At 37.2% G+C, this 23,365-nt stretch overlaps 2 protein-coding genes and 1 long non-coding RNA gene across 3 annotated transcripts in view; 2 read left to right on the top strand and 1 right to left on the bottom strand.

Annotated features, from left to right (window-relative positions):
* The first annotated feature begins 467 nt into the window (after positions 1–467).
* Positions 468–7,288, top strand: CHRNA6 (cholinergic receptor nicotinic alpha 6 subunit). The gene is made up of 4 exons (XM_074285041.1): positions 468–509; positions 2,876–2,985; positions 3,087–4,071; positions 5,045–7,288. Exons 1-4 carry the CDS (start codon positions 483–485, stop codon positions 5,174–5,176), a joined length of 1,254 nt encoding a protein of 417 aa, XP_074141142.1. The 5' UTR covers positions 468–482; the 3' UTR covers positions 5,177–7,288.
* Positions 7,289–11,217: 3,929 nt separating this feature from the next.
* On the top strand, positions 11,218–22,982 carry LOC141553275 (uncharacterized). The gene is made up of 3 exons (XR_012485364.1): positions 11,218–11,278; positions 17,750–17,993; positions 22,646–22,982. It is a non-coding gene; the product is annotated as an uncharacterized LOC141553275 (long non-coding RNA).
* Positions 17,987–23,365, bottom strand: part of CHRNB3 (cholinergic receptor nicotinic beta 3 subunit) — a 38,420-nt gene continuing 33,041 nt past the window's right edge. Inside the window, exons 5-6 of the mRNA XM_074285040.1 lie at positions 21,399–22,281; positions 17,987–18,605 (exon numbers count right to left, since the gene is read on the bottom strand). Of these exons, the coding sequence (XP_074141141.1) occupies positions 18,471–18,605; positions 21,399–22,281 (1,018 nt within the window). The 3' untranslated portion in view covers positions 17,987–18,470. The remainder of the gene's footprint in view (positions 18,606–21,398; positions 22,282–23,365) is intronic.

The raw sequence follows: 23,365 nt of genomic DNA, 5'->3' as shown, positions 1-23,365 counted from the left end.
CTCTCCAGAACACTAATAAGTAGATAGATAGGTGCTTATTTTGTGTCAGTTACTGTGCAATAAAGGCACAATAAATATTAGAGAAATTTGTAGAAGGGAGAGAGTCCTGTGGGCTGGACTAGGCTGGTCAGGAAAAGCAATACTGGAGAGCTGGGATTGAAACCGACTGTACCATCAAATTTCTTTTCAGAGCCAGTGGGGCTAGAGCTACCCTTGGAGGGAGATTAATGGGAAGGAGCCCAAGAAAACTGAACTGTATATGTGTCTTTTTTCTGACTATATGTCTAGAAAAATAAAATATAAGAAGGTTTTGTACGATTTTTAATTTTATTCATGACTCTTCATTCCATTTACTATGGATAATCCATTGTTGATTGTTTTGGGGTCCTAATTCTTATGCTTATATGCATCTGCGTTCAATAGCATTTGTGATGACATGGAGGTTATTATTATTTTTCTTGCAGGATGAAGTTAATCAGATCATGGAAACCAATCTGTGGCTGCGCCATGTAGGTATCTAGGTTATTCATCTATCTGTTTCTCTCTGGATTAGCAATGTCTGCTTTCTGAAATACATTGACCCTTTCTATTCTACACCAACAAAATATTCTGCCATCCATAATTTCACCTTAAAAAACCCTAAATGTCACATATAACATCTGGTTTAATATGAACTTTATACAAGAGGCTATACATCAGCTCTAGTTCTAGCGTATCATCCTACATGAATCCTTTTGTATCCCCCCAGTTGTGAGCACTCTCCCTGATCTCTCTGCCCTTTCCAAATTACATTCTGTTTATTTTATATTTGAGCAGCTAGGTGACACAGAGGAGTGAGCCAGTAGCCAAGAAGACTTGAGTTCAAATGTGGCCTCAGACACTTACTGTATGATCCTGGACAAGTCACTTCACCCTGTTTGCCTCAGTTTTCTCATCTGTAAAATGAGCTGGAGAAGGAAATGGCAAACCACTTTAGTATCTTTGTCAAGAAAATCCCAAATATGGGTCACGAAGATTTAAAGTGATTGAAATAACTGAATAACAACAAATGATTTGTATTCATTTATCTACATGCCTGTTTTTACTTTTCTATTCAAAAGAAGGTAAACACTTTGAGGGGAGAAATATTTTTTGTCTTTATAATCCTAGAACCTTGTATGGTTGTCTGCCCATGATGGGTATTTCATAAATAATGATTAAATTGAATTGAATTAAATAAATGATTTATCTTATTTATTCCTGGTCAGAAGACTTGTGTTCAAATTCCATCTCTGATAATGAATGATATTAGGCAGGTAACTTAACTTCTCTGTCCTCATTGGTAAAACTAAGGGGGTTCACCTAGATGACCTCTAAAATCCCATTCAACTCTAAATCCTCTGGGATTTTTTTTTTTTTTTATGTGTTCTGATGTTCACCCTCAGCCCGAGTTCCTAAAACTGTCTTTGATCTTTTTGATTCTTGAACTGGGAGCAGCTGGGTGGCGCAGTGGATAGAGCACCAGCCTTGAATTCAGGAGGACCCCGAGTTCGAATCTGATCTCAGACACTTAAGACTTCCTAGCTGTATGACCCTGGGCAAGTCACTTAACCTCAGCCTCAAAAAAAAAAAAAAAGAAAAAAAAAAAAGAAAAGATTTTTGAGCTTCTTCCCAGTTTTATCATATTAGGCTTAGTGACAGTCAGCTACTTCCCTTCCCTTTGGGATTTAACAGCCTTCTTGAATAGTACAAGACAACAACAAGCATATATGACTGAACTTTTTCATTGGCCTAAAAAAATTGATCACTTTCAAATATAGATTGTTCCTAGATTTCTTAGAAAGCAAAAACACACACACACATATCAAAAATTACTAAAAATGCAATTATAAAATGAATTCAGATTTTTATAAGCCAGATTTGAAGAAAAGACATAATCTATATTTGGTGCAACATTACTGACTCAACATCAGTAGAATCATATGACTCATAGGACCAAGGAAGGAACTTTAGAGATCATCTAATCTAGCCTCTTCATTTTAAAAATGAGTAAATTAAAACATGAAGGAGAAGTAATAAGTAGCAAAGCTGGGATTGTTGCGCTATTTTTCAAGTAGTAGTATATATTATGTTTATTAGGCATGCTTTTTTTTTTTTTAAACCTGATTTTACCTGTAATCTGTAACATGTATTTGTGATGACTATCCAGTTTTCAGTGGTCATGGGGAAAAGGGTAAAAAAAAAAAGTATAATTCTTGGAAGAGTGATTGGACATAGTCTGCATAACTCCAAAGGTTAGAACTAGAACAAATTAATACATGAAAAGAGCTTTCCAACAAGTACAACAGTCTCTGGAAATGGACTGACCTTTGTGGGGAATGTTTTTCCCATCACTCCAGTTATTGTTCAATTGTGTCCAACTTTTTGTGATACTATTTGGAGTTTTCTTGGTGAGGATACTAGAACAGCTTGCCATTTCCTTCTTCAGATCATTTTACAGATGAGGAAACTGAGTCAAACAGGATTAAGTGACTTGCCCAGGATCACACAGCTAGTAAGTGACTGAGGCTGGATTTGAACTCATGCAAATGACTTCCCCTGATTCCAGTCTTGGTATTCTACCCATTGTTCTGCCTAGTTCCCCAAAAGTTGAATGATCATCTGTCAGGGATGTCAAGGGAATTCCTGTTGATCACATTCCTAGGTAATTCAGACCATGGCAGTTTAATAGAGATGAACTTCCTTTCCAAGAACTCACTTGAACCTATTAGCATCCAGACACAAATAAATACTATTAGTGTTAATACTTCTACACCGCAGTGGAAATAAAATTGATTTTGATGCTGGAAGAAAGTTTCTGAACACCTAATATGAAAAGGATCATGTTCTCTTTTAGATCTGGAATGATTACAAATTACGTTGGGATCCAGCAGAATATGATGGAATTGAATTGCTTCGTGTCCCTGCTGATAAGATTTGGAAGCCTGATATTGTTCTCTATAACAAGTAAGACATGTTTCTCTTTCCCTTTCAAAAAAAATCTATCTTCAATTTAATCCCACATCACCAAAGGCCTCAGTGTTGATGTTGCCTGGTTTCATTTTCAGTGCTGTTGGAGATTTTCAAGTTGAAGGCAAGACAAAAGCCCTTCTTAAATATGATGGCATGATAAGCTGGACGCCACCAGCTATTTTCAAGAGTTCTTGTCCTATGGATATCACCTTTTTCCCTTTTGATCATCAGAATTGTTCCTTGAAATTTGGCTCCTGGACATATGACAAAGCGAAAATTGACCTTTTAATCATTGGCTCGAAAGTGGATATGAATGATTTTTGGGAAAATAGCGAATGGGAGATAATTGATGCTTCTGGCTATAAGCATGACATAAAATATAACTGTTGTGAAGAGATCTACACAGATATTACTTATTCCTTTTACATTAGGAGACTACCAATGTTTTATACAATTAACTTGATAATTCCTTGTCTCTTCATTTCATTTCTGACAGTTTTAGTCTTTTACCTGCCCTCTGACTGTGGAGAAAAGGTGACACTTTGTATTTCAGTTCTACTCTCTTTGACTGTGTTTCTGCTTGTAATCACAGAAACTATCCCTTCTACTTCCCTTGTAATTCCTCTGGTAGGTGAATACTTGTTGTTCACAATGATTTTTGTGACACTGTCCATTGTAGTGACAGTGTTTGTATTAAACATTCATTATCGCACTCCTACAACACACACAATGCCCAAGTGGGTCAAAACGGTTTTCCTCCAGATGTTACCCAAAATCCTAATGATGAGGAGGCCTCTGGAAAAGCAAAGAGAGAAATATTCTGATAAAAATTCAAAAGGGCTTTCCAGAAAGCCTTCCAAGATCAAATTTTCTGAATGTGAAGATCCTAAATTATTTGAGGAACAGGAATGTTGCCACTGTAACAAGTCCAATGAGCCAGCTACCAACAAGAAGAGATTAAGTTATCAGTCTTTAAAATGGATGACAGAACATTTGGAGTATTCATCTGAAGTCAGAGATGTAATTGACAGTGTCCAATTCATAGCAGAAAACATGAGGAGCCAAAATGAAACAAAAGAGGTAAATGCATGACTTTTAAAAAAAATTCAATTTTATTTTATTTCAGGTCTGCATCCTCTCCCCCTCCCCTTTAAAGAAGCAAGAAAAATAACCTGTTATAAACATATATGTGTGTGTGCATATATATATGTTTATAACAGGTTTTGTGTGTGTGTGTATGGAGAGAGAGAGAGAGAGAGAGAGAGAGAGAGAGAGAGAGAGAGAGAGAGAGAGAGAGATAGTAAAGCAAAACAAATTTGGAAATTAGTCATTTATTTTCTCTTGTACCTCTCTCCCAGTACCTCAATCTGTACTTTAAATCTATCACCATTTCTCTGGAGTTGGGTAGCAAATGCAAGACTTTTTTTAGCTTATAAGACTCTCATTTAAAACATCACTGTTAGCACTGCAAGAAAGGGAGCCAGAAGCAGGCAGTTACAATCAGTAACCTCAAGGGTTCTAATCTCTCCTACACTGGGGCTTCCTGCAACCAATACACACACACACACACACACACACACACACACACACACACACACACACACACACACCCGGCTTCTACCGTACTTGGAAACAGTGAGATTCTTATGTCATCCCCTTTATGTCTGTGAGATTGCTAAAAGTATTGTTCCATGGAAGGTTGTGAATTCCTGACAGCGAAGTCAAATCACAGGGCACAGTATTGGCTGTGATGAATCTGCTGACTTAGATTTCCAAAGTCTGACAATATCAAAAACTAACTATGGAGCTGCCGTCTTCCCCTTAAATCACGTTGATATCAGAGATCAGGGACTCTAATAATTACTATTTATCTTTTTTTATTAGTCAAAAGTATGAGATATTCAACAGGAGTAGATTCTATCATTCTGGAGTCCTAGACATACAAGGCCACTGAGGAAAGGCCGTAAAAACAGATTATATTCTCTAAGCTGTTTTTATATTTAAAACAGCAACAACAACAATAACAACTCATTTTTCTTTGTTTGGATTTCAGGTGGAAGATGACTGGAAATATGTGGCCATGGTAGTAGACCGAGTGTTTCTTTGGGTGTTTATAATTGTCTGTGTATTTGGAACAGCAGGATTATTTCTACAACCACTTACTGGGAACACTGTAAAGTCTTAACTTTATCTGCTCTCCTTTTTTTCTCCCCTTTGAAATGTAGACTAGATTTGCTCAATATTAACCCCACACAAGGAAGAGGAGATGAGACCATTCCCCAAACCCCAGAACAACATATATCCTCTTTCCCTCCACATCCTTCCTGCACTGGCTCCATGAATTAGGAAAATCTATTAGTTTGAGAGAGGAGACTCTCCTAGCTGGAAGGTCCTTTTCTGCCACAGTAGAACTCCTTTGTAGCAATGGGGCCAAAAGACAGAACTCTGACCTGCTGTGGTCTGGGTTCTACTGAATTTGTGCTGCTTCTCATTGTTCTGTTTCAGGGACTAGATTTGATCCATACTATGTCTGAACCACATCACATCAAGCAGTGTTCTTTTGGGGTTCTAGCATAAGCTATTGCTGTCTGTCAATGTTGTAACACTTTCTGGTGTTGAAATCACCTATTTACCCTTCCTGAAGATTATAAGACTTGTGAAATATTGTCAACTATGTTGCTCTATGCACGTTCCTACAATATGATTGAAATAACTTAGTAGTACACAGTAAACTAACAGGCAAAACCTAGGGGTGGATAGATTTCTTCTTTGAGTTTATTATTCATTGATTCAACACCTTTCATTTATTCATTAAATACCTGGTATAGATGAAACACAATGTTGGGCCCAAAGAGGAATAACTAGAGGGATAATCGACCTACTATATGCCAGGTATTTTGCTAGGTGCTGAGGATACAAAGACAAAAATAAAATAGTACTGTCTTCAAGGAAATTACATTCTATTAATGGAGACATATGAATAAATGAACATATATATACATATATGCATTCATATGTGTATATATATGTATATCATACAGGGTAACTACAGATCGCTTGAGTAATAGTACATATATGGCCTCTTACCCTTCAAAAGCCTTTTCATATACATTATTTCACTTCACAATGACTTTGTGAGGCAGGTGATCCTGATACTGCATTTGTGCAGATGGGATGAAGGAAGATGATGGTAGTTAAGGCCGTTTGCTCAACGCAGAGAAAGAATTCAATCCCAGGACTTAGAACTCGCAAATCCTTTGTAATTTCCATGTTTGACATATAGTAGGTGCTTAATAAATATTGATTGGTTGACTATAGCAATGATACCACCGAATCTAAACAGGCTTTTTCTCTATAGACAGAAGATATTGTTTAATCAATGTCATTGCACAGACATTTCCACAAACCCAATATGAGATTCTGATTCTGGGGTTGGAGGTGATGGTATAGGGAAGCCCCATTGGAACAGCTCCAGGTATGCTACTGAGCATATAGAGTGAATAGAACAATCCCTTGTCCGGGGAGTACATAGACATGATTCCATTGTGCTGAAGATAACATTTGAATACGTCAAAAGAAAGAGATTTTGGAGTATTTTCATCTAGAAATTTCTAATTATTTCCTGTATTTAATCTTTAGAATTAAAATATTTATGTAAGAAATTATGACCTGCTTTTATTTGGGACAGTGGCTTCCTGAGGACAATGTGGGGGTGTCCCCCCTCTGATAATTAATGCTAGGAGTTTATGAGGCAAAGCATTGCTTTACAAGGTGCTTCCTCTTCCTGTCATGGTGCGGACTGAGAGACATAACATTTTATAATGCAAAAATTGATGAAGAGGACTTTGTATTAGCTGAATGAAAAGGACTGAACAGTGGTATAACTAGGTTAGAGAGGTCTGAAATTATATATGTATGTATACAATTCAATCCATTCTAGAACTAGGAGGGACTTAGAGATCATCTGAGCCAATCCCTTCATTTTACAGATGAAGGTAAAATGGGGGGGCACAAAATAGCTTTTGTTTCAACAGGAGGCAGTGCAATGGAAAGAGTAGTGGGCTTGGACTTACTAAGGTCTGAATTTAAATCTCTCCCCAGACACTTTGCTATATTGCCCTGCTATATTAACTCCCTGTCTGCCTCAATTTCCTCATATGGAAAATGGAGATAATAACAGTATATATCTCCCAGAACTGTTGTAGGGCTCAAATGAGATCATTTGCCCTCCTTCTTTCTTTTCCTATATTCCCAGAAAGCTGTCTGGGCTTGTTGCCTCCAATTTCACTCATCTCACTTCTCTACCTTCTGTATTTTGGCTTGGGAGAACTGGTTTCTATTCTTGATGACATATTCTCCTTCCCTGATTCTTAGTTACTTCTTTTATAAATATAAAGGAATTGGAGGAGATTGCCTCTAAGGCTCTTGCAACTCTAACATTTGAGGATGCTCTACTCTTGCTTTTTACCTTTTGGCAATACAAATCAACTCCCCTGAAAGAGAGGGAGAAAACGAAGTCATTTACTTGGCTTCTTGGGAAGATCCCTTTCTTGGAGACAAGGAGCTCAGAGAGGGAAAGGGAGTAAAACCTTAAGGAATGACATCAGAAACAAAACTCCTACTAACCAATCTACACACAAAAAGATGGATAGCCAGTGCAAGCAGCTTTCCTTTGGGTTTTGAGGTGTCTTGTGGGTCCTTCTCCCCAACTCCTATCCTATGGCAACGATTTGGTCTAAAGCCTTTAAACCACATAAGCTGGGGCTAATCCTTGCCTTATCCAGCTGTGCAAATGTGGGGAAAGGGGAGAGGGCAGGGAGGAGGAGAGTATTAGCATAGATAACTTTGGATAAAAAGAAGTCTTTCTGGGACCCTGGGAAAGGAGATTGGGAACCTAGCTAGAGTTATTAACTTCCTTGTGAACCTTACTCTGGGTGACCTCCTATAGCTTCTCACCTCAAGAAGGTTAAGCTCTTCCAGCAGGAGGACATACCTCAGAGCTGGAAGAAACAAAGATCAAACAATGAAGAAGAAAGTTGGAAATAAGAAAAAGGTCAAAAGGCAAACCGTTTAAAAGAGAAAGTCTGTGTGATGCCTAATTAATAAGGAGATAAATGACTTGAGAAATTCATAAAGACAGATAAAACTTTTCTAAAAGGATATGATATAATGAATAAGTATTATTCTTTGAAGGAAAGTGAACCGTGTACCTTATAGTTTGTACTTTGGGTTAATAATAATAATTTTAAGAACTAATAATAATAGCTAATTTTGATATAGAGTTTACTATGTGTCAGGTACTTTATTAAATACCTTATAAAATTTTTATCTTTTTCTTCCTCACAATCAACCCTGGGAGATAGAAATCTTACAGATGAAGAAACTGAGGCAAGTCATTTAACCAAGGCTAAGTGACTTATCCAGGGTAATACATTCAGTAAATGTTTGAAGTTGGATTGGAATTCAGATTTTACTGATTCCAATCTTACTCATCTATCTATTGCACCATCTAGATACCCCTGGGTTAAAAGGGGCTATTGAGATATGGGATGGAAAATGCCATCTGCATTCAGAGGGATAGGGAAACTAAATGTGGATCAAAGCATACTATTTTCACCTTTTGTTTGTTTGTTTGTTTGTTTGTTTTTTGTATTTTTTCTCGTTTGTTCAGGTTTTTCTTTCACAATATAACTAATATGAAAATATGTTAAAATGATTATATATACATAACCTATGTCTGATTGCTTGCTGTCTTGGGGAAAGGGAGAGGTAAAGGAGGAAGGGAGAAAAAATTTGGAATGCAAAATCTAACAAAAAAAAATTTCTGTACACAACAATGGCAAGAATGTATATGATCAGCAGTTCAGTGATCCAAGGCAATTCCAATAATTTAGATAGAAAAATGCCATCCATATCTAGAGGGAGAATTATGGAGACTGAATGTAGATTGAACATACTATTTTCACCTTTTTTTCTGTTTTTCTTTCTTTCTAATGGTTTTTCCCCATGTAAAAGATGAATATACATGCATAACCCAAATAAATTAATTTTAAAAATCTGTGAGTGCCACAGAATCTTGATTTCTTTGTACTTTTTTGTCAATTGTGTGATGGGAAGACTGAATCTGTTGTAGACAGAATTACATCAGAATTGATCATTGTATATAGTCTTGTTGCTGATACAGTGATCTCCTGGTTCTGCTCATTTCACTTAGCATCAGTTCATGTAAGTCTCTCCAAGCCTCTCTGTATTCCTCCTGCTGGTCATTTCTTACAGAGCAATAATATTCCATAACCTTCATATACCACAATTTACCCAACCATTCTCCAACTGATGGGCATCCATTCACTTTCCAGTTTCTAGCCACTACGAAAAGAGCTGCCACAAACATTTTGGCACACACAGGTAGGTCCCCTTCCCTTTTTTAGTATTTCCTTGGGATATAAGCCCAGTAGTAGCACTGCTGGATCAAAGTGTATGCACAGTTTGATAACTTTTTGGGCATAGTTCCAAATTGCTCTCCAGAATGGCTGGATTCATAAAGATAGTTTTCAACATTCATTTTTGTAAGGCTTTTTTATTTTGTATTTGATCCTTGAGGCAATAGGAACTGACTGGAGTTTATAGAGTAAGGGAGGTTGACATGAATGGACCTGTGCTTTAGGAAAATCATTTTAGTGATTGAATGGAGGATGGATTGGAGTGGGGAGAGACTTGAGGCAAAAATACCCACCAGTGAGTTATCACAGTAGTCCAAGCATGAAGTCACTAGAAGGGTGTCAGTGCCAGAGAGAGAAGGGACCATATTTGAGAGATATATCAAAGGTGAAATCATATGGTCTTGGCAACAGCTTGGATATGGAAGGTTAGAGATAGTGAGGAATCCAAAATACTCTTAGAGTATGAGCTTAAGGGACTGGGAGGATGGTGTTCCTCTATAAGGAAGATGGAGGAGAAGGTTTGGGGAAAGATAATGAATTCCATTTTGAACATATTGAGTTTAAGATGGTACTGTCTGTGAATTCAAGATATCTGAATGGCAGAAATATGAGAATGGAAGTCATCCAAAAGGTTAGGGCAGATTTGAAAGTCATCAACATTCAGATCATAATTAAATCCACCATAGCTGATAAGATCACCAAGTGAAGGAGTAAAACCACATCATTGGTTATGAGATTGGTAACATCACAGAGTTAGGAAATTACGATTGTTACATTAATGAAGGTAGGCATAGGCGTATATTCAATGTCCACCCACTTCATTCTCTAAGGAATATCTTTGTGAATTTGTGGTGTCTAATTGCATCTCAAGATCATACATACCAGACAAGAGTACCAGACTTAGAGACACCTGGCCATAAAATAAAACTACTTGGAATTTATAAGGATGGGGGCTTAGGATGGGACAAGGTCAATTTAGCCTGGTTCTCAGGATGGCTCACAGATCTTCTCAGAGACTGAAGTTATGTGAAATAACAAGCCACCTTTGACAGAATTAATTTACAGGTGGTACCAAGATAATAATTTCCACGTTCAGAGTTTCTCTTTAATTAGTAGTATTTATGGGAAAGTTATAACCTATATACTAAACCACAGAGAGGAAGAGTAAACTTTGGAACTTACGAGCTGCTTTGCTTAGAGATAAAGAATTAGGCCTATTACACAGAATAGAATTATTACAGAGCGGAATATATTTTATTCCATGTATATGAATATACAATTCCAAATATCTACTTCTTTCTCTGTCAGCTGAATCTCTGACTCAAGTTCAGAGACAAAGGGTCATTACTGATAGAGTTACAGGACAAAATCAATTTTGTGTATAGAATCAATAAGGAAATGAAATAGGATTGATTTTTAATCTTCTCTGTAAGGAGAGAAAAATTATGAATCAGTTTTTGAATTCATTGAGGAAGGAAAGAGAATGATCTGAAGGTTTGTAGACAACTTCAGTAGCAGGAATTTGGGTGGTGGAAGAAAACATCGTGAACCTCAAAAGAAGAAAGATTACTGAGGAATGAAAGAAAAGGGAAAACCTTAAGGTATTGATAGGGAACAAGGACTATTCCATCTCCCTTGCTTTGAACAATGAGCTGAGAAGAACAAATAAAGGTGCAGCCAGTATTAGAAAGGGTGGCTAAGGAGACTGTCATTGGTGGGCAGCCAGGTTTCAGTAAAAACTAGGAGTAGGCAAGGAACAGATTTAAGATGAAATAGTTTGCTGCTTATGGAGCAGGCCTTCCAGAGGGCACAATGGAAGTACTGGGCAGAATTAGGGTGAAATAGAGGTGAGAGAATTAAAGGGGAGAGAAATGAGGAATCAGATTATGGATGGTGGTGGTGGGGTTTAGATGAGGAATTGAGAGTCACTGGCATGGGAAGATTATAATCAGGGGGCCACTCCTTTTCCCTCAAAAGACAGGTGCAACGGGAGATAGGAGGCTGAACTTGAAGGGAGGGTTGTCCTTCTTTTCATGGCTCAGAGAATACCATATCTATGTAGGAGACAGTAGTCAGGTAATTCAGAGAAATGTAGTTTGAGGAAAAGCGTAAAGAAAAACATATCTTAAATGACACAGACATAGAAATGCATCATTCAAGGCAGTAAATAGCTCTTATGAGTGCCCTCTGTCAGTGGTAAAGAGAAGTTAGTAAAGATAAATTCTTAAAAGAACCAATTTTGGTGACTGTAGGTCAAAATAGTCAAGGAATAAGGGTCTGTTAAATACTTGCTATGTGCTAGATACTGGAGATACAAATATAATGAATGAAACAATTCTTACTCTCAAGGCATTTATATTTCTTACCAAGATATGAGAGCTCTATGTTCTAAGATGAGAAAAGTATATGGCATTAGAGGCAGAAGAGATATTAACAATCACTTAGTACAACTCCTGCATTTTACAGAGACCCAGTGAAGTTAAGTGACTTGATGTAAAGACCCCAGGAGCTCCCCACCTTGCTAAGATTCCAAGGAAGCTCAAAACTCTTGGATTACTCTGTCACAGTAAGATCTGTAGTCAAGGGCAAAGCCCTCTTTCTCTAAGGGTGAAGAACGCTGACAGGGGGAGGGAGAGGAACAGAGTTTGAATATCAACTGATCATGATTTGCCAATCAGGCTTCCCTCTCCACACTAACCCACCTACAAAAAAGTTAGCCCCAGTCTCTCTCTTTTCTCTCACTTCCCAGTTTTACTCATATCAGACTCTTCACGATCCTTTTTGAGGGTTTTCGTGGCAAAAATACAGGAATTGATTTTTCATTTCCTTCTCTAGCTCATTTTATAGATGAGGAAACTGAGGCAAAAAGGATTAAGTGAGTTTTCTGAGGCCAGATTTGAACTCAAGAAGATGAATCTTTCTGACCCCAGACCTGGTACTCTATCCATTGTGGCCTAAGCATTCTATAAAAATCCAACAGATTTTGTTGGTTTGGGGAAAAAGGGTACCCCATTTCCTCTTGTGCCCCAATAGAGTGCCTAATTCCATTCAGATCTCAGAAGGTCTGACCTAGTTCCAACATCTTACCTGATTATTCTCCACTTAACAAAGCTGGCTTGTTTTGCTGCTTTATTGTGTGTTCCATATTTCTTTCCCTTATTCTAGACTATTTTAACTCTGTATTTTCCTAGGTCTACATCAAAGCACTTTGCAAGGTCACACAAATAATTAGTGTTCAAACCAAGATTGGAACCCAGTTTTCTAAATTCTTATCCAAATAAAAGAGATATAAAAATGATTCTATAAGGGTCCATAACACACTTTTTAATGTAAATACAACTTTCACATAATTATGTGCAGTTTGCCTAAAATTATTAGTTATAATAGGTGTCAAGAAAGCATTTAATTAACATTAGTTTTATGAAATTTTTTTCTTTTTAAAATATTTATAAGGCATTTGGAAATGTGTCTTTAGTTTTAGGAAGTTTGAATACACACTTTTTCCTATGATAAATTTCACTGTAATAAAAGATATCCAAAATAATCTGACTCATTTTTCTTTTCAAAAGCAGCCATTGGAAAATTACTGTCAAGATATTAGGAGACATCTTGTTTTCTAGGCTTAAGGCCCAGCAAGCAGGCTGTTCTCAGAGCTTAGCACAGCAACAGTCCTTTGCATTCATCCTCTGGATGATCTCAGCCATAGCAAAACCCCAGAACTAGGATTTATGATTTCCCTTTTCCCCAGAGAATCCTGACCTGAGAGCTGAACTACAACCAATTGCTATAGCAGAAATTGATCAATCACATCTCCTTGCATTCTAAACAGTCTTGAAACTGCTAAGTGAACTGAACCAAGTACTGCACTTCTATTCCCACCATGCTAACTCTGATTCTGTCCCCTGCTAAATAATCACAAGACTCAATGACCCAAAAAATCGCAAGGCTCAAAAATTCTAATAACTTAGAGAGGGGTTCTGAGAATACCTGTGTTGTCCCCAAAATGCCAGCTGTGGAACTTGTTTACTCAAATTGTTTTGGTTCTACCTTTTTGTGGTTTGCATGCTTAAAGATTCTATCCTAAGCCATAAGTCCTCCTTTTTGAGTAGGGAGACTTGCTTGGAAGAATTTTCCTCACTTTGAGATTAAACTTCTATTTGATTACTGACTCTCCTGTCTCTAGCCTGCTTTGTTTGGCTCCAGTTCCCACCGGTTGGAGGTTCCGTCAACCCTACTTATTTAAAAGCTTTAGTGAGGAATTTTAGTTGTGAAGGTTTAGAGAAGAAAAATCACTATTCTGTTTATTTTTTCTTTCCTGATTCCTCCTTCTTTATAACCTTCTGACATTAATGTCAACTTAAAATTTAAAAAAGAATCCTTAATGGGAAAGCTTGAGGTGTATATACATATATGGTAGAAGTTCTTCTAGGGAAGTTGTACTTTGTTTTGGTGATTGGTTGACTGGATAATTTCCTCCTGTCTTCTCTAAGTCTTTGTCCTATCAGAGCCCAGAAGCAGAAGTGAAGAATGGATGTTAATCAGATAGCCCAAGGATAAAAGGAATGTCTCCTTTTTTCTTTTAATATTTTTTTTCCAGGGGGAGGCAACCAGAGTTAAGTGATTGGCCAAAGGTCACACAGCTAGTAAGAGTCTGAGCTGGATTTGAACTCAGGTCCTCCTGACTCCACTGCACTACTTAGCTGACCCTCATTTAGGTCTTCCTTGAATGAAACAAGTAAAAGAAATTCTTTTGACAAACTAACAAGATTCAGAAAAAAATTTAAGGCAGTTCATTTTATTTTAATGTCTAATAATAAACATAATTTCATTTTTGTAAATAATCAAGTTTACATGTTTATTAAATACATTAAATGTATAGTACACTCGAATGTACACATAGTCAAACATGGAAGCTTACAATATGTGTGGGAGCTAACATGTACAGGTACATGCTAGCACAGATATTTAAACACATATATGGGAGCTAACATAAGTTGTTAGGTACAGTATATGAATTTTACCACTGCTGTTCAATGGCAACAGATCTATTAGTTCTGTTTTGTTGACACCAAAATCAAGTTTTCTAAAGTCTCAGTACTATGAATATATCTGAAAAAATTACCTTGCAGCTTTTTTATGGTTTCAGATAGGGCAACTCACCCTTTGGCACCCCCTATTATACTATTTATTAGTCCCTTTCCTCAAGTCTTCCTGAGAGTCCTTAGACTCTCAAAGGAGAATACCGATTTTGGCAGATGTTACCAAGCTGGAAAGGTTTCCAAGATAGGTCCAGAGGAATGTAGGTCTGTCTTGCCAAAGATCAGTTTAGCTCAATTCAGATTGGCTGTGGTTGATGATTTCTTTGGTAGTTGCAGCAACTCTCCAAGATTGTTTACTAAATCATGTAGGCATTGTAGTTTTACTCAAAATTGAAAATTTTATAAAAAATATTTTTTAAATTAAAGTAACTGAACATTCCTTGGATTCCTTGGACACTCAGGATAGTCTGTAGAAAATCTCCATATTGAACTATCTTTTTTTGTGATTTAGTCAGCATCTTTTTCACCAGGTTTTTATTTGATTGGAGGGTTTTCAAATCAATGCCATAGGTAATGGTAATCAAACCTCTTTGAGGGAATCAATATTAACTTGAAAAAATTGTGTTTACAGGCAAATTAAAACAGAAAAAATTTCCAGAACCACAGATTCATGATCATATTAAAATTTATTACACAATTAATAAATGAAATTAATTCTTTTTTTTTTTTTTTTTTAAGGATACTAGAATTTAGATGCAATTAAGTAAACATCACCACCTTCCCTTTGGATGCTATGTGCATGTTCTAACAGTTGTCAGTCAAAGCAGTTTTTTTTTTTTTTTTTTGTTTTGTTTTGTTTTGTTTTTTTTTGCTGAGGCAATTGTGGTTAAGTGACTTGCCCAAGATCACACAGCTAGGAAGTATTAAATATCTGAAGCCAGATTTTAACTCAGGTCCTCCTGACTTCAGGGCTGGTGCTCTATCCATTGCACCAACTAGCTGCCCCTCTCAAAGCATTTTTAAAACTTCTGTTGGAATTTTTTTGAAAGCTTTTCATGGCACAATGCAGAGAGCACTAGATTTAAAGACCTGAGTTCAAATCTCATCTCTGTCCTTTTCTACTTGTATGTTCTTGAGGAAATGGATAAAATTCATGTGCTGTGAGTTTGGGAGGAACATCTCCCCAGTAAAAGTAACAAGAAGCTAAAGGAAGAGAGTTATAGGGTAATGTAAATAGACATACCCTCATTCTCTATATATATTTTTCAGCAGAATAAGCTGGGGTGAGAGATGACATCTTGAAGGAGATCTCCAGTAAGTTGGAGACTTCTGGTCTTACCTAGACATTCTGATTGGATTTAACAAAAGACCTTCAGTCCCCACCGAGATGGTCAGAAAGGATTCATTATAAACATCTCCTCCAAAACGTACCTGATCTTTAGCAGGTTAATAAATTACAAAATCAACGTTAATACATTCTCTTCCAACTCCAATAACCTAATATTTTGTCCTTATCACTAACCCTACAAAATAAGGAAAGTGACTTAGTAGCCTCATTTGTCAGACTTCTTTTGTGGTCTGTAATGTTGCCTCAAGGAATAATTCCCCAAGTGTGAGACCTGAGACCTCAATTTCCTCCTCTATAAAATGTGGGAGTTGGAGTAGATGGCCTTTATGGATATTTCTAGGTCTAAATCTATGATCCTTTAGCAAATTCAAGTTTTTTGGCATTTTCTCAGCAGTGACAATTAGTTCGTCATCATTAGAGGGTAGATTTGATTTGGAAAACAATCAAAACTCATAGAAGGCCAAGTTTAATGAAAGGAGGTGGGAACAGGAGGAGGTAGAAAAACCATCTTAGAGACTACCATGTTGGATCAGGGGTGAATTTTTCCTAATTTCCAAAGGTGAGGTATAAGAACACTTTGGGGAATGATGATATTATTGGAATAGATTTACCAAGGTATTTGATTTGAAGGGCACCAATCATCAGGATGTATATGTTCTAGTATGTATTTAGAATGGGGAGACCTATGGTCAAGATTTAGCTCCAACACTTAGAATTTTGTATGACTTCTAGAAAATCTCAACTTCTCTGAGTTGCATTTTCCTGATTGGAAGGCTAGAGAGTAGAGCACTAAACTCCTCCCAAACCTTTCCTTTAGAGATGACAGAAATGGGACTTTCATTCCTCCACTCTCCATCTGCAGCTCAGTCTGGTTTCAGCTCCACTGAAGAAGTACCTTGCCAGTACTTCCTGGTGTCTCTCTTCCTTTCCAGCTTCCTTTGATATGTTGTCTTCCCCCATTAAACTTTTTCTTATTTGTATCTCAAGTACTTAATACAGTTCCTGGCACATAGCAGGCACTTGGTAACATTTTTATTGAATTAAATTCTTTATTGGTAAACTATGTTGGTATAAGGAAAGATCTTTGCAAACTATAGATAAAAATTTGTGCATATAAATATATACACATATATATGTGTATGTATATATGTGTATATAAATTCATGTCTATATATGTATATGAGAGAGAAAGTGAGAAAGAGAGAAATAGAGAGAAAAAGAGACAAAGTGAGAAAGAAAGAGAAAGAGAAAAAGCAAGACAGAAAGAGAGAGAAAGAGAGAAAGGGAGAGAAAGATATTGAGGGGGAGAGAGACAGAGAGAGAGAGAGACAGAGAGAGAGAGACAGAGAGAGAGAGACAGAGAGAGAGAGAGAGAGAGAGAGACAGAGAGAGAGACAGAGAGAGAGACAGAGACAGAGAGAGAGAGACAGAGAGAGAGAGACAGAGAGAGAGAGAGAGAGAGAGAGAGAGAGAGAGAGAGAGAGAGAGAGAGAGAGAGAGAGAGAGAGAGGGAGAGAGAGGAGAGAGAGAGAGAGACAGAGAGAGAGACAGAGAGAGAGAGAGAGACAGAGAGAGAGAGAGAGAGAGAGAGAGAGAGACAGAGAGAGAGAGACAGAGAGAGAGAGAGAGGAGAGAGAGAGAGGAGAGAGAGAGAGGAGGAGAGAGAGAGAGGAGAGAGAGAGAGAGAGAGAGGAGACAGGGAGAGAGAGAGAGACAGAGAGAGAGAGACAGAGAAGAGAGAGAGAGAGAGAGAGAGAGAGACAGAGAGAGACAGAGAGAGAGACAGAGAGAGAGAGACAGAGAGAGAGAGACAGAGAGAGAGAGAGAGAGAGAGAGAGAGAGAGAGAGGAGAGAGAGAGAGAGATGAGAGAGAGAGAGAGAGAGAGAGTGAGAGAGAGAGATCATTCCTCAGGTTCTTGGTTCTTTATCAGGTGACTACACTTTGGACATCTATATTCCTAACCTGTTTCCAATATCAAACTGCTTCTGGGTAAGAGAAAAGAACTTAGAAGTGGAAGCAGAAAGATGACTGGCAATTTTTTGTGTCTGCGATAAGCAGAACAAAATATACTCTGAAAATGCCTTCAATTCAGTTCGGAGGAGATAGAAGAAAATACCAAGGCTACTGCTGGGGAAGGAGGATTCTTGCTGATTGAGCAGGAGTGAGCAAATAAGGTAAGGAGGAACTGAAGAAGAGTTCACCTTAACCACAGTCCCCATGGGGAGGTATTTGGTCATTTAGTAGCTTATTGTTTTAATTAATTCTTCCTACTAGCTAGATAGATGTTCAGCTCAGTTATTTTTATGCTACTAAAAAACTAAAAGTATTATTAGTGTTCTTCTAAGTCTTGCTATTCTTGACCAAAGTTATGGTTACTCAGTTTTAGTTTTAGCTTTGCCTGGGTGCCTGAGGAAGTTTCCTCCTTTTTGTGCCTACTTCAGTCTAATAGGGATCCAAGAATATGAAACCATTTATTGGTAAATCCAAATTTGGGAAGCTTCTCTTCTGGGCAGGAATTTATTCTGAGCTTAGGATCAGGGCCATTTTATAAGTATGCTCATTATGCTGCTGAATACATGCTAATTAAATATTGATTCTAAGAGATAGCTCCATCCTTATAGCATTATTGAAACTACCACAGAAAATGATTTCTAATGATAACTGTTTAGCCACATCTGCAGAGCTGGAGTGAATATCAGAACAGAACCTGTTATTGATACTAGCAAAAATAGCCAAAGGAAGATACGATCAAGGACTTGAGCCACAAACTTCCAGTCTTGGACAACCTGTAAGAGAGAAAAATGACATTTTAATAGAGTGAAGTAACTTGCCTGACTTCATTTACGGGATATTTGACCGTAAGTTTCAGATTTAAAGTGCATCTGTTTGCAATGAGCAGCAGAGTGACATAGTAGAGAGCGTGCTGGACTTGAAAGTAGTCAATAAATATTTGTTAAGCACATACTGTGTGCCAGTCAGAAAGGCAAAGACATCCCCTAGTCCAAAGGACCTCAAGGTCTAATGAGGAAGACAAGCAAACTATGTACTAGCAAACTATGTAAGCAGGATAAATCGGTGATAATTAATAGCACATTAACAGGATTAAACCAGAAAGGTTTCTTGTAGAAGATTGGGATTTTATCTGAGATATGAAGGAAGTGAGTGAGGAAGAATCTTCATGAGTTTCAGGTTGCTCTCTCAAATCTCAGGTTTTAGATGGATAGTGGATGAGTTATAAATGAGCCTGTTTTGATGGAGGGATTTCCCATCATGGTTTGTAATTTATTTTCTTATATTTAGTATGCCATATTGTGAGGCAGTTAAATGGCACAGTGGCTAAAGCACCAGGTCTAGAGTCAGGAATATCTGAGTTCAAATTTTGTCTCAGATATTTACTAGTTGGACAAGCCACTTAATCTCTATTTATCTTGGCTCTTTATCTATGACTCTGGAAAAGGAAATGACAAGTCAATCCAATATCTTTGCCAAGAAAACCCTAAGGACAACATTCATGGGGTCACATAGAGTTGGACACAATTGAATGACTGAACAACACCATATTGTATTGGCTTAATCTAATATTGTATATTCAGAGTTTATGGCACTGGATTCATCTGAAAATACTCTGCATAAAACAGCTATGACCAATGGAATTCAGTCAATTTAGGCCAGAATTTTTTTCCTGTTTTAATGAGATGTTCTTCTAAATATGTTAACAAAATAATGTTGATGGAATGAAAAAATTCAGAACCTGGATTCCTGTTGAGTTCTTAGTTTTAAATCCCGTTGATGAAATAACTTGTTATTCTGTGAAAAATGAGAAATCACCAAGGATTTGGATAACCAAGTTAACATGTAAAATTAGATTATTTAAAATTAGAATAAGGATTGATCAAAATAAACAATTCCTAACCTTAACCTTTTCACTTTTCCTCACATTGGTTTTGGAATTTTGAGCTTAAAATTCTTGGGTTCATCCTATATTTTTTCAAGTTTTACTTGATTTTTAAAAAAATACTATTTCAGGCAATGGAAATTATAATGGAATTATAATAATTGGCACTGCTATGATCCTTTAAGGTTTGCTGAGTGCTTTTCATATATTAAATCATTTGAGGCTCAGAAGAACCCTGTGAAATGGTACAATGAATAGTCTGGAGTCAGGAAGATTCATGTTCCTGAGTTCAAAACTCCTAGGCAAGTCACTTAACCCTGTTGAACTCATCTGTAAAATGAGCTGGATGAAAAAAATGGCAAACTACTACAGTATTTTGCAATAAAACTCCAGATAGGATCACAAAGAATTGGACATGATTGGTCAACAATAAATGATATAAGGGCTCAAGGACAGGCTTTGGAGCCAGGGAGATGTCTTCAAGTCCTACTTTCAGAAATTAGCTACGTGAGCAAGTCACTTAGGAAGTGCTCTGATGTTTTCTACACTGATAAAATCATAGGTATTATTCAAATAAAACCAGTATTAGTCATTTTATAAAATTTTGTTTGGATTATATGAGGTAGATATATATATAAATAGTGAAGAGTGAATATAGTTAGGCAACCTGAGTTTAAATTCCAGTTCCAACATTCCCTATAGTACTTGTGTGGCGTTTTTATTCAGTTATTCAGTCAGGTTTTTGTTGTCAAAGATAACAAAGTGATTTGCCATTTCTTCTTTCAGCTCATTTTACAGAGGAGGCAACTGGCAAATAGGGTTAAGTGATTTGTCCAGGGTCATCGTTAGAAAATGTTTAAGTCAGAATTCAGGTCAGAATCTCACATCTCCTTCACTGCGAGACCCATGCTCTATCCACCTGGACTTGTTGTTTTCCATCTATGAGAGAGAGACAGAGACTGAGACAGAGAGATGTAGACAGAAACAGAGAGAGACAGAGAGAAAGGCAAGAAAGACAGAGAAAGTGGGACACATGCACACACAGAGAGACACACACACATACAGAGATAGAGACAGAGAGAGACAGAGACAGAAACAGAAAACAGAGACAGAGAGAGAGACAGAGACACAGAGATACACACACATACAGAGATAGACAGAGAGACACAGACATACAGAGACAGACAGAAACAGAGAGTCTGAGACAGAGAGATAGAGATACAGGGAGACAGAGAGAAATTGAGACAGACATAAAGAAAGAGAGAGAAAGAGAAGTAAAGGGAGAGGGAGAAAGAGGAAAATAGAGAAGGAGAAGGAGAGGGAGAAAGAGAGGGACAGAGAGAGGGACAGAGAGAGGGAGAAGGAGAGAGAATAGAGTGCCAGGTAGAGTCAAGAAGATCTGAATTTGAATCTGACCTTGAACACTTACTAGCTTTGTGACTCTGGGCAAATCACTTTACTTCTTTATGCCTTAGTTTCTTCAACTATAAAATGGGAATAATAATAGCACCCACCTCCTAAGGTTGTTGTGAAGTTCAGATAAAAAGATAATTTTAAAGCGTTTGGCACAATGTCTGATACATATGTACACTATATAAATGCTGGGTTTTATTATTAATTATTATTATTATTAATATCACAGTCTTAGATGGCTCTGACTTCTATATTTTCAGGGTTCACTTACCTCATTGATGAAATGCTCTTTTTTCACATGCCTAGAGATGTATCTAATAGACTCAGCAGCTTTTTCCAAAAAGGCAACCAGTACCTTTTCTCCATCTTTCATTTGCTTCTGCTTCTGCTTTGTGGGCATTTTTGCTTTAGCTTCTGGCTGGCTTTCTACCACATCTGGGAATGGGTCGCGATCAATAGGGCCCTTCATGCAGAGAAGTTTTGGTAGTTTTTGGAGAAACAATCTTTTTACCCAAGGGGCCATAGGATGGTAAGTGGAAGAAGAGCGGTGGTGAACATTGATAACAAAGACTGTGACAATTATGGAAAGGGTGACAAAAATCATGATGAATAGTAGATATTCTCCAATCAGAGGGATGACCTTTGAAGACGATGGAATGATTTCTTCAATCACTAGTAGAAAAACTGTCAGAGAAACTAGAACTGAAGTGGAGAGTGAGAGTTTTTCTCCTTCATCAGAAGGCAAATAAAAGACAAGGACAGTTAGAAAAGACAATCCAAGACAGGGGATGATGAGGAAAAGGGTATAAAATAGAGGCAGGCGCCTCAGAACAAAAGAATATGTAATGTACGGGTAAGAATACAAACCCTCCCTTCTGTTTCCTTTCATGCCTTTGGCATAGAGTATTTCCCATTCTCCATTATCAAAAAAGTCATTCCTGTCAACGTTTTCATCAATTAAAACAAGGTCGACCATAGTACCATCATAAGTCCAGGAACCAAACTTCATCGAACAGTTCTGTCGGTCAAATGGGAAAAATGTCACATCCATTGTGCATGAGCTTTTGTAACTGGATGGAGGAGTCCAAACAATGGTTCCATTGTGTCTTATTATGACCTTGGTCATTAGAGAACCTTCAAAGCGTCCATCAGCACTGAAAGGGAGACAGTTGCTTTTAATTTGAAGATTTGTCATGTGTGGAATGATTGATTTTTTTCTTTCAACATCATCTGAATTGTGAAATTACTCTTCCAACTATGTAACTGAGAACCTGGCTCTACTACTTGCTGTGTGATCTTATGCAGCTCATTTTATTTCTTTGGGTTTCAGCTCTCTTCCTTGTAAAATAAAGGGGTTAGAATAGATCAAAGAATCATGGAATCTTTAGGGTCACCTCCATTTCTAAATCCTCCTATTTTTTTCATAGAAGCCTTCTCTTCTTTTTAAAATAATGAAATCATTGTTTTGCAATTATTTTAATAATGAGAATAATTTTCTTTTTTATTTTCTCATTTCAGATTTAGCTCCTGTAAAAAGTCAGTCCCTGAAGAACATGACTGTTGAGATTATCCTAGCCCCCAAGGATTATGTTTGAGTTGGAGAGCTTACTACTGTTCAGAGAATAAACAGAATCCAGTGTGGCTGACTTCTTATCCTGTTGAGAAGAAGCCCTGAACTTGTACCCCTCCATTAGAATTTAGGATGACCCCCTTCATTAAGGAAGAAACCAGCCAGAGTACTCTGGATGAAGATATATTCCTCTGTCCAGATTATTAGAGACTGCTGAGTCTCATGATCAAGCCATATAGTCAGCAGGAAGAGCTGAAGACTTCTAGCCCACCTCCTCATTAAATGTGCACCAAATAGGATTTTCAGTTGTCAAGGGAATTCCTTCAAGTATTATTTAAAGCTTTCAGGCTCTTCATTTCTTTTACCTTTGATTACTCAGGGAAAGCACTGACCAGCAATTTATTGATTGCTGGTTAGCCTAATTAATAAATTGATTATTAATTACCCATAGATTCGATTTCTTGCGGTTTTTTCATTTGTCACAATAAAGCTCAAGCATCATTTCCTACAGGAAACCCTGATCCCTCCAAATGCTAGTCCCTTCCTTCTCAAACTACCTTGTGTTTAACCATTTTGTATTTATTTTAATTTATTCTGTATATACTTATACAGGGTGTCCCAAGAATCTTAATATAGTTTTAATCTATTAAATCTTATGAAAATTATGA

Source organism: Sminthopsis crassicaudata, chromosome 2 (assembly GCF_048593235.1).
Source record: "Sminthopsis crassicaudata isolate SCR6 chromosome 2, ASM4859323v1, whole genome shotgun sequence".
Taxonomy (NCBI): domain Eukaryota; kingdom Metazoa; phylum Chordata; class Mammalia; order Dasyuromorphia; family Dasyuridae; genus Sminthopsis; species Sminthopsis crassicaudata.
Note: the sequence above shows the minus strand (reverse complement) of the source record. Positions and strands in the feature narration are given on the sequence as shown.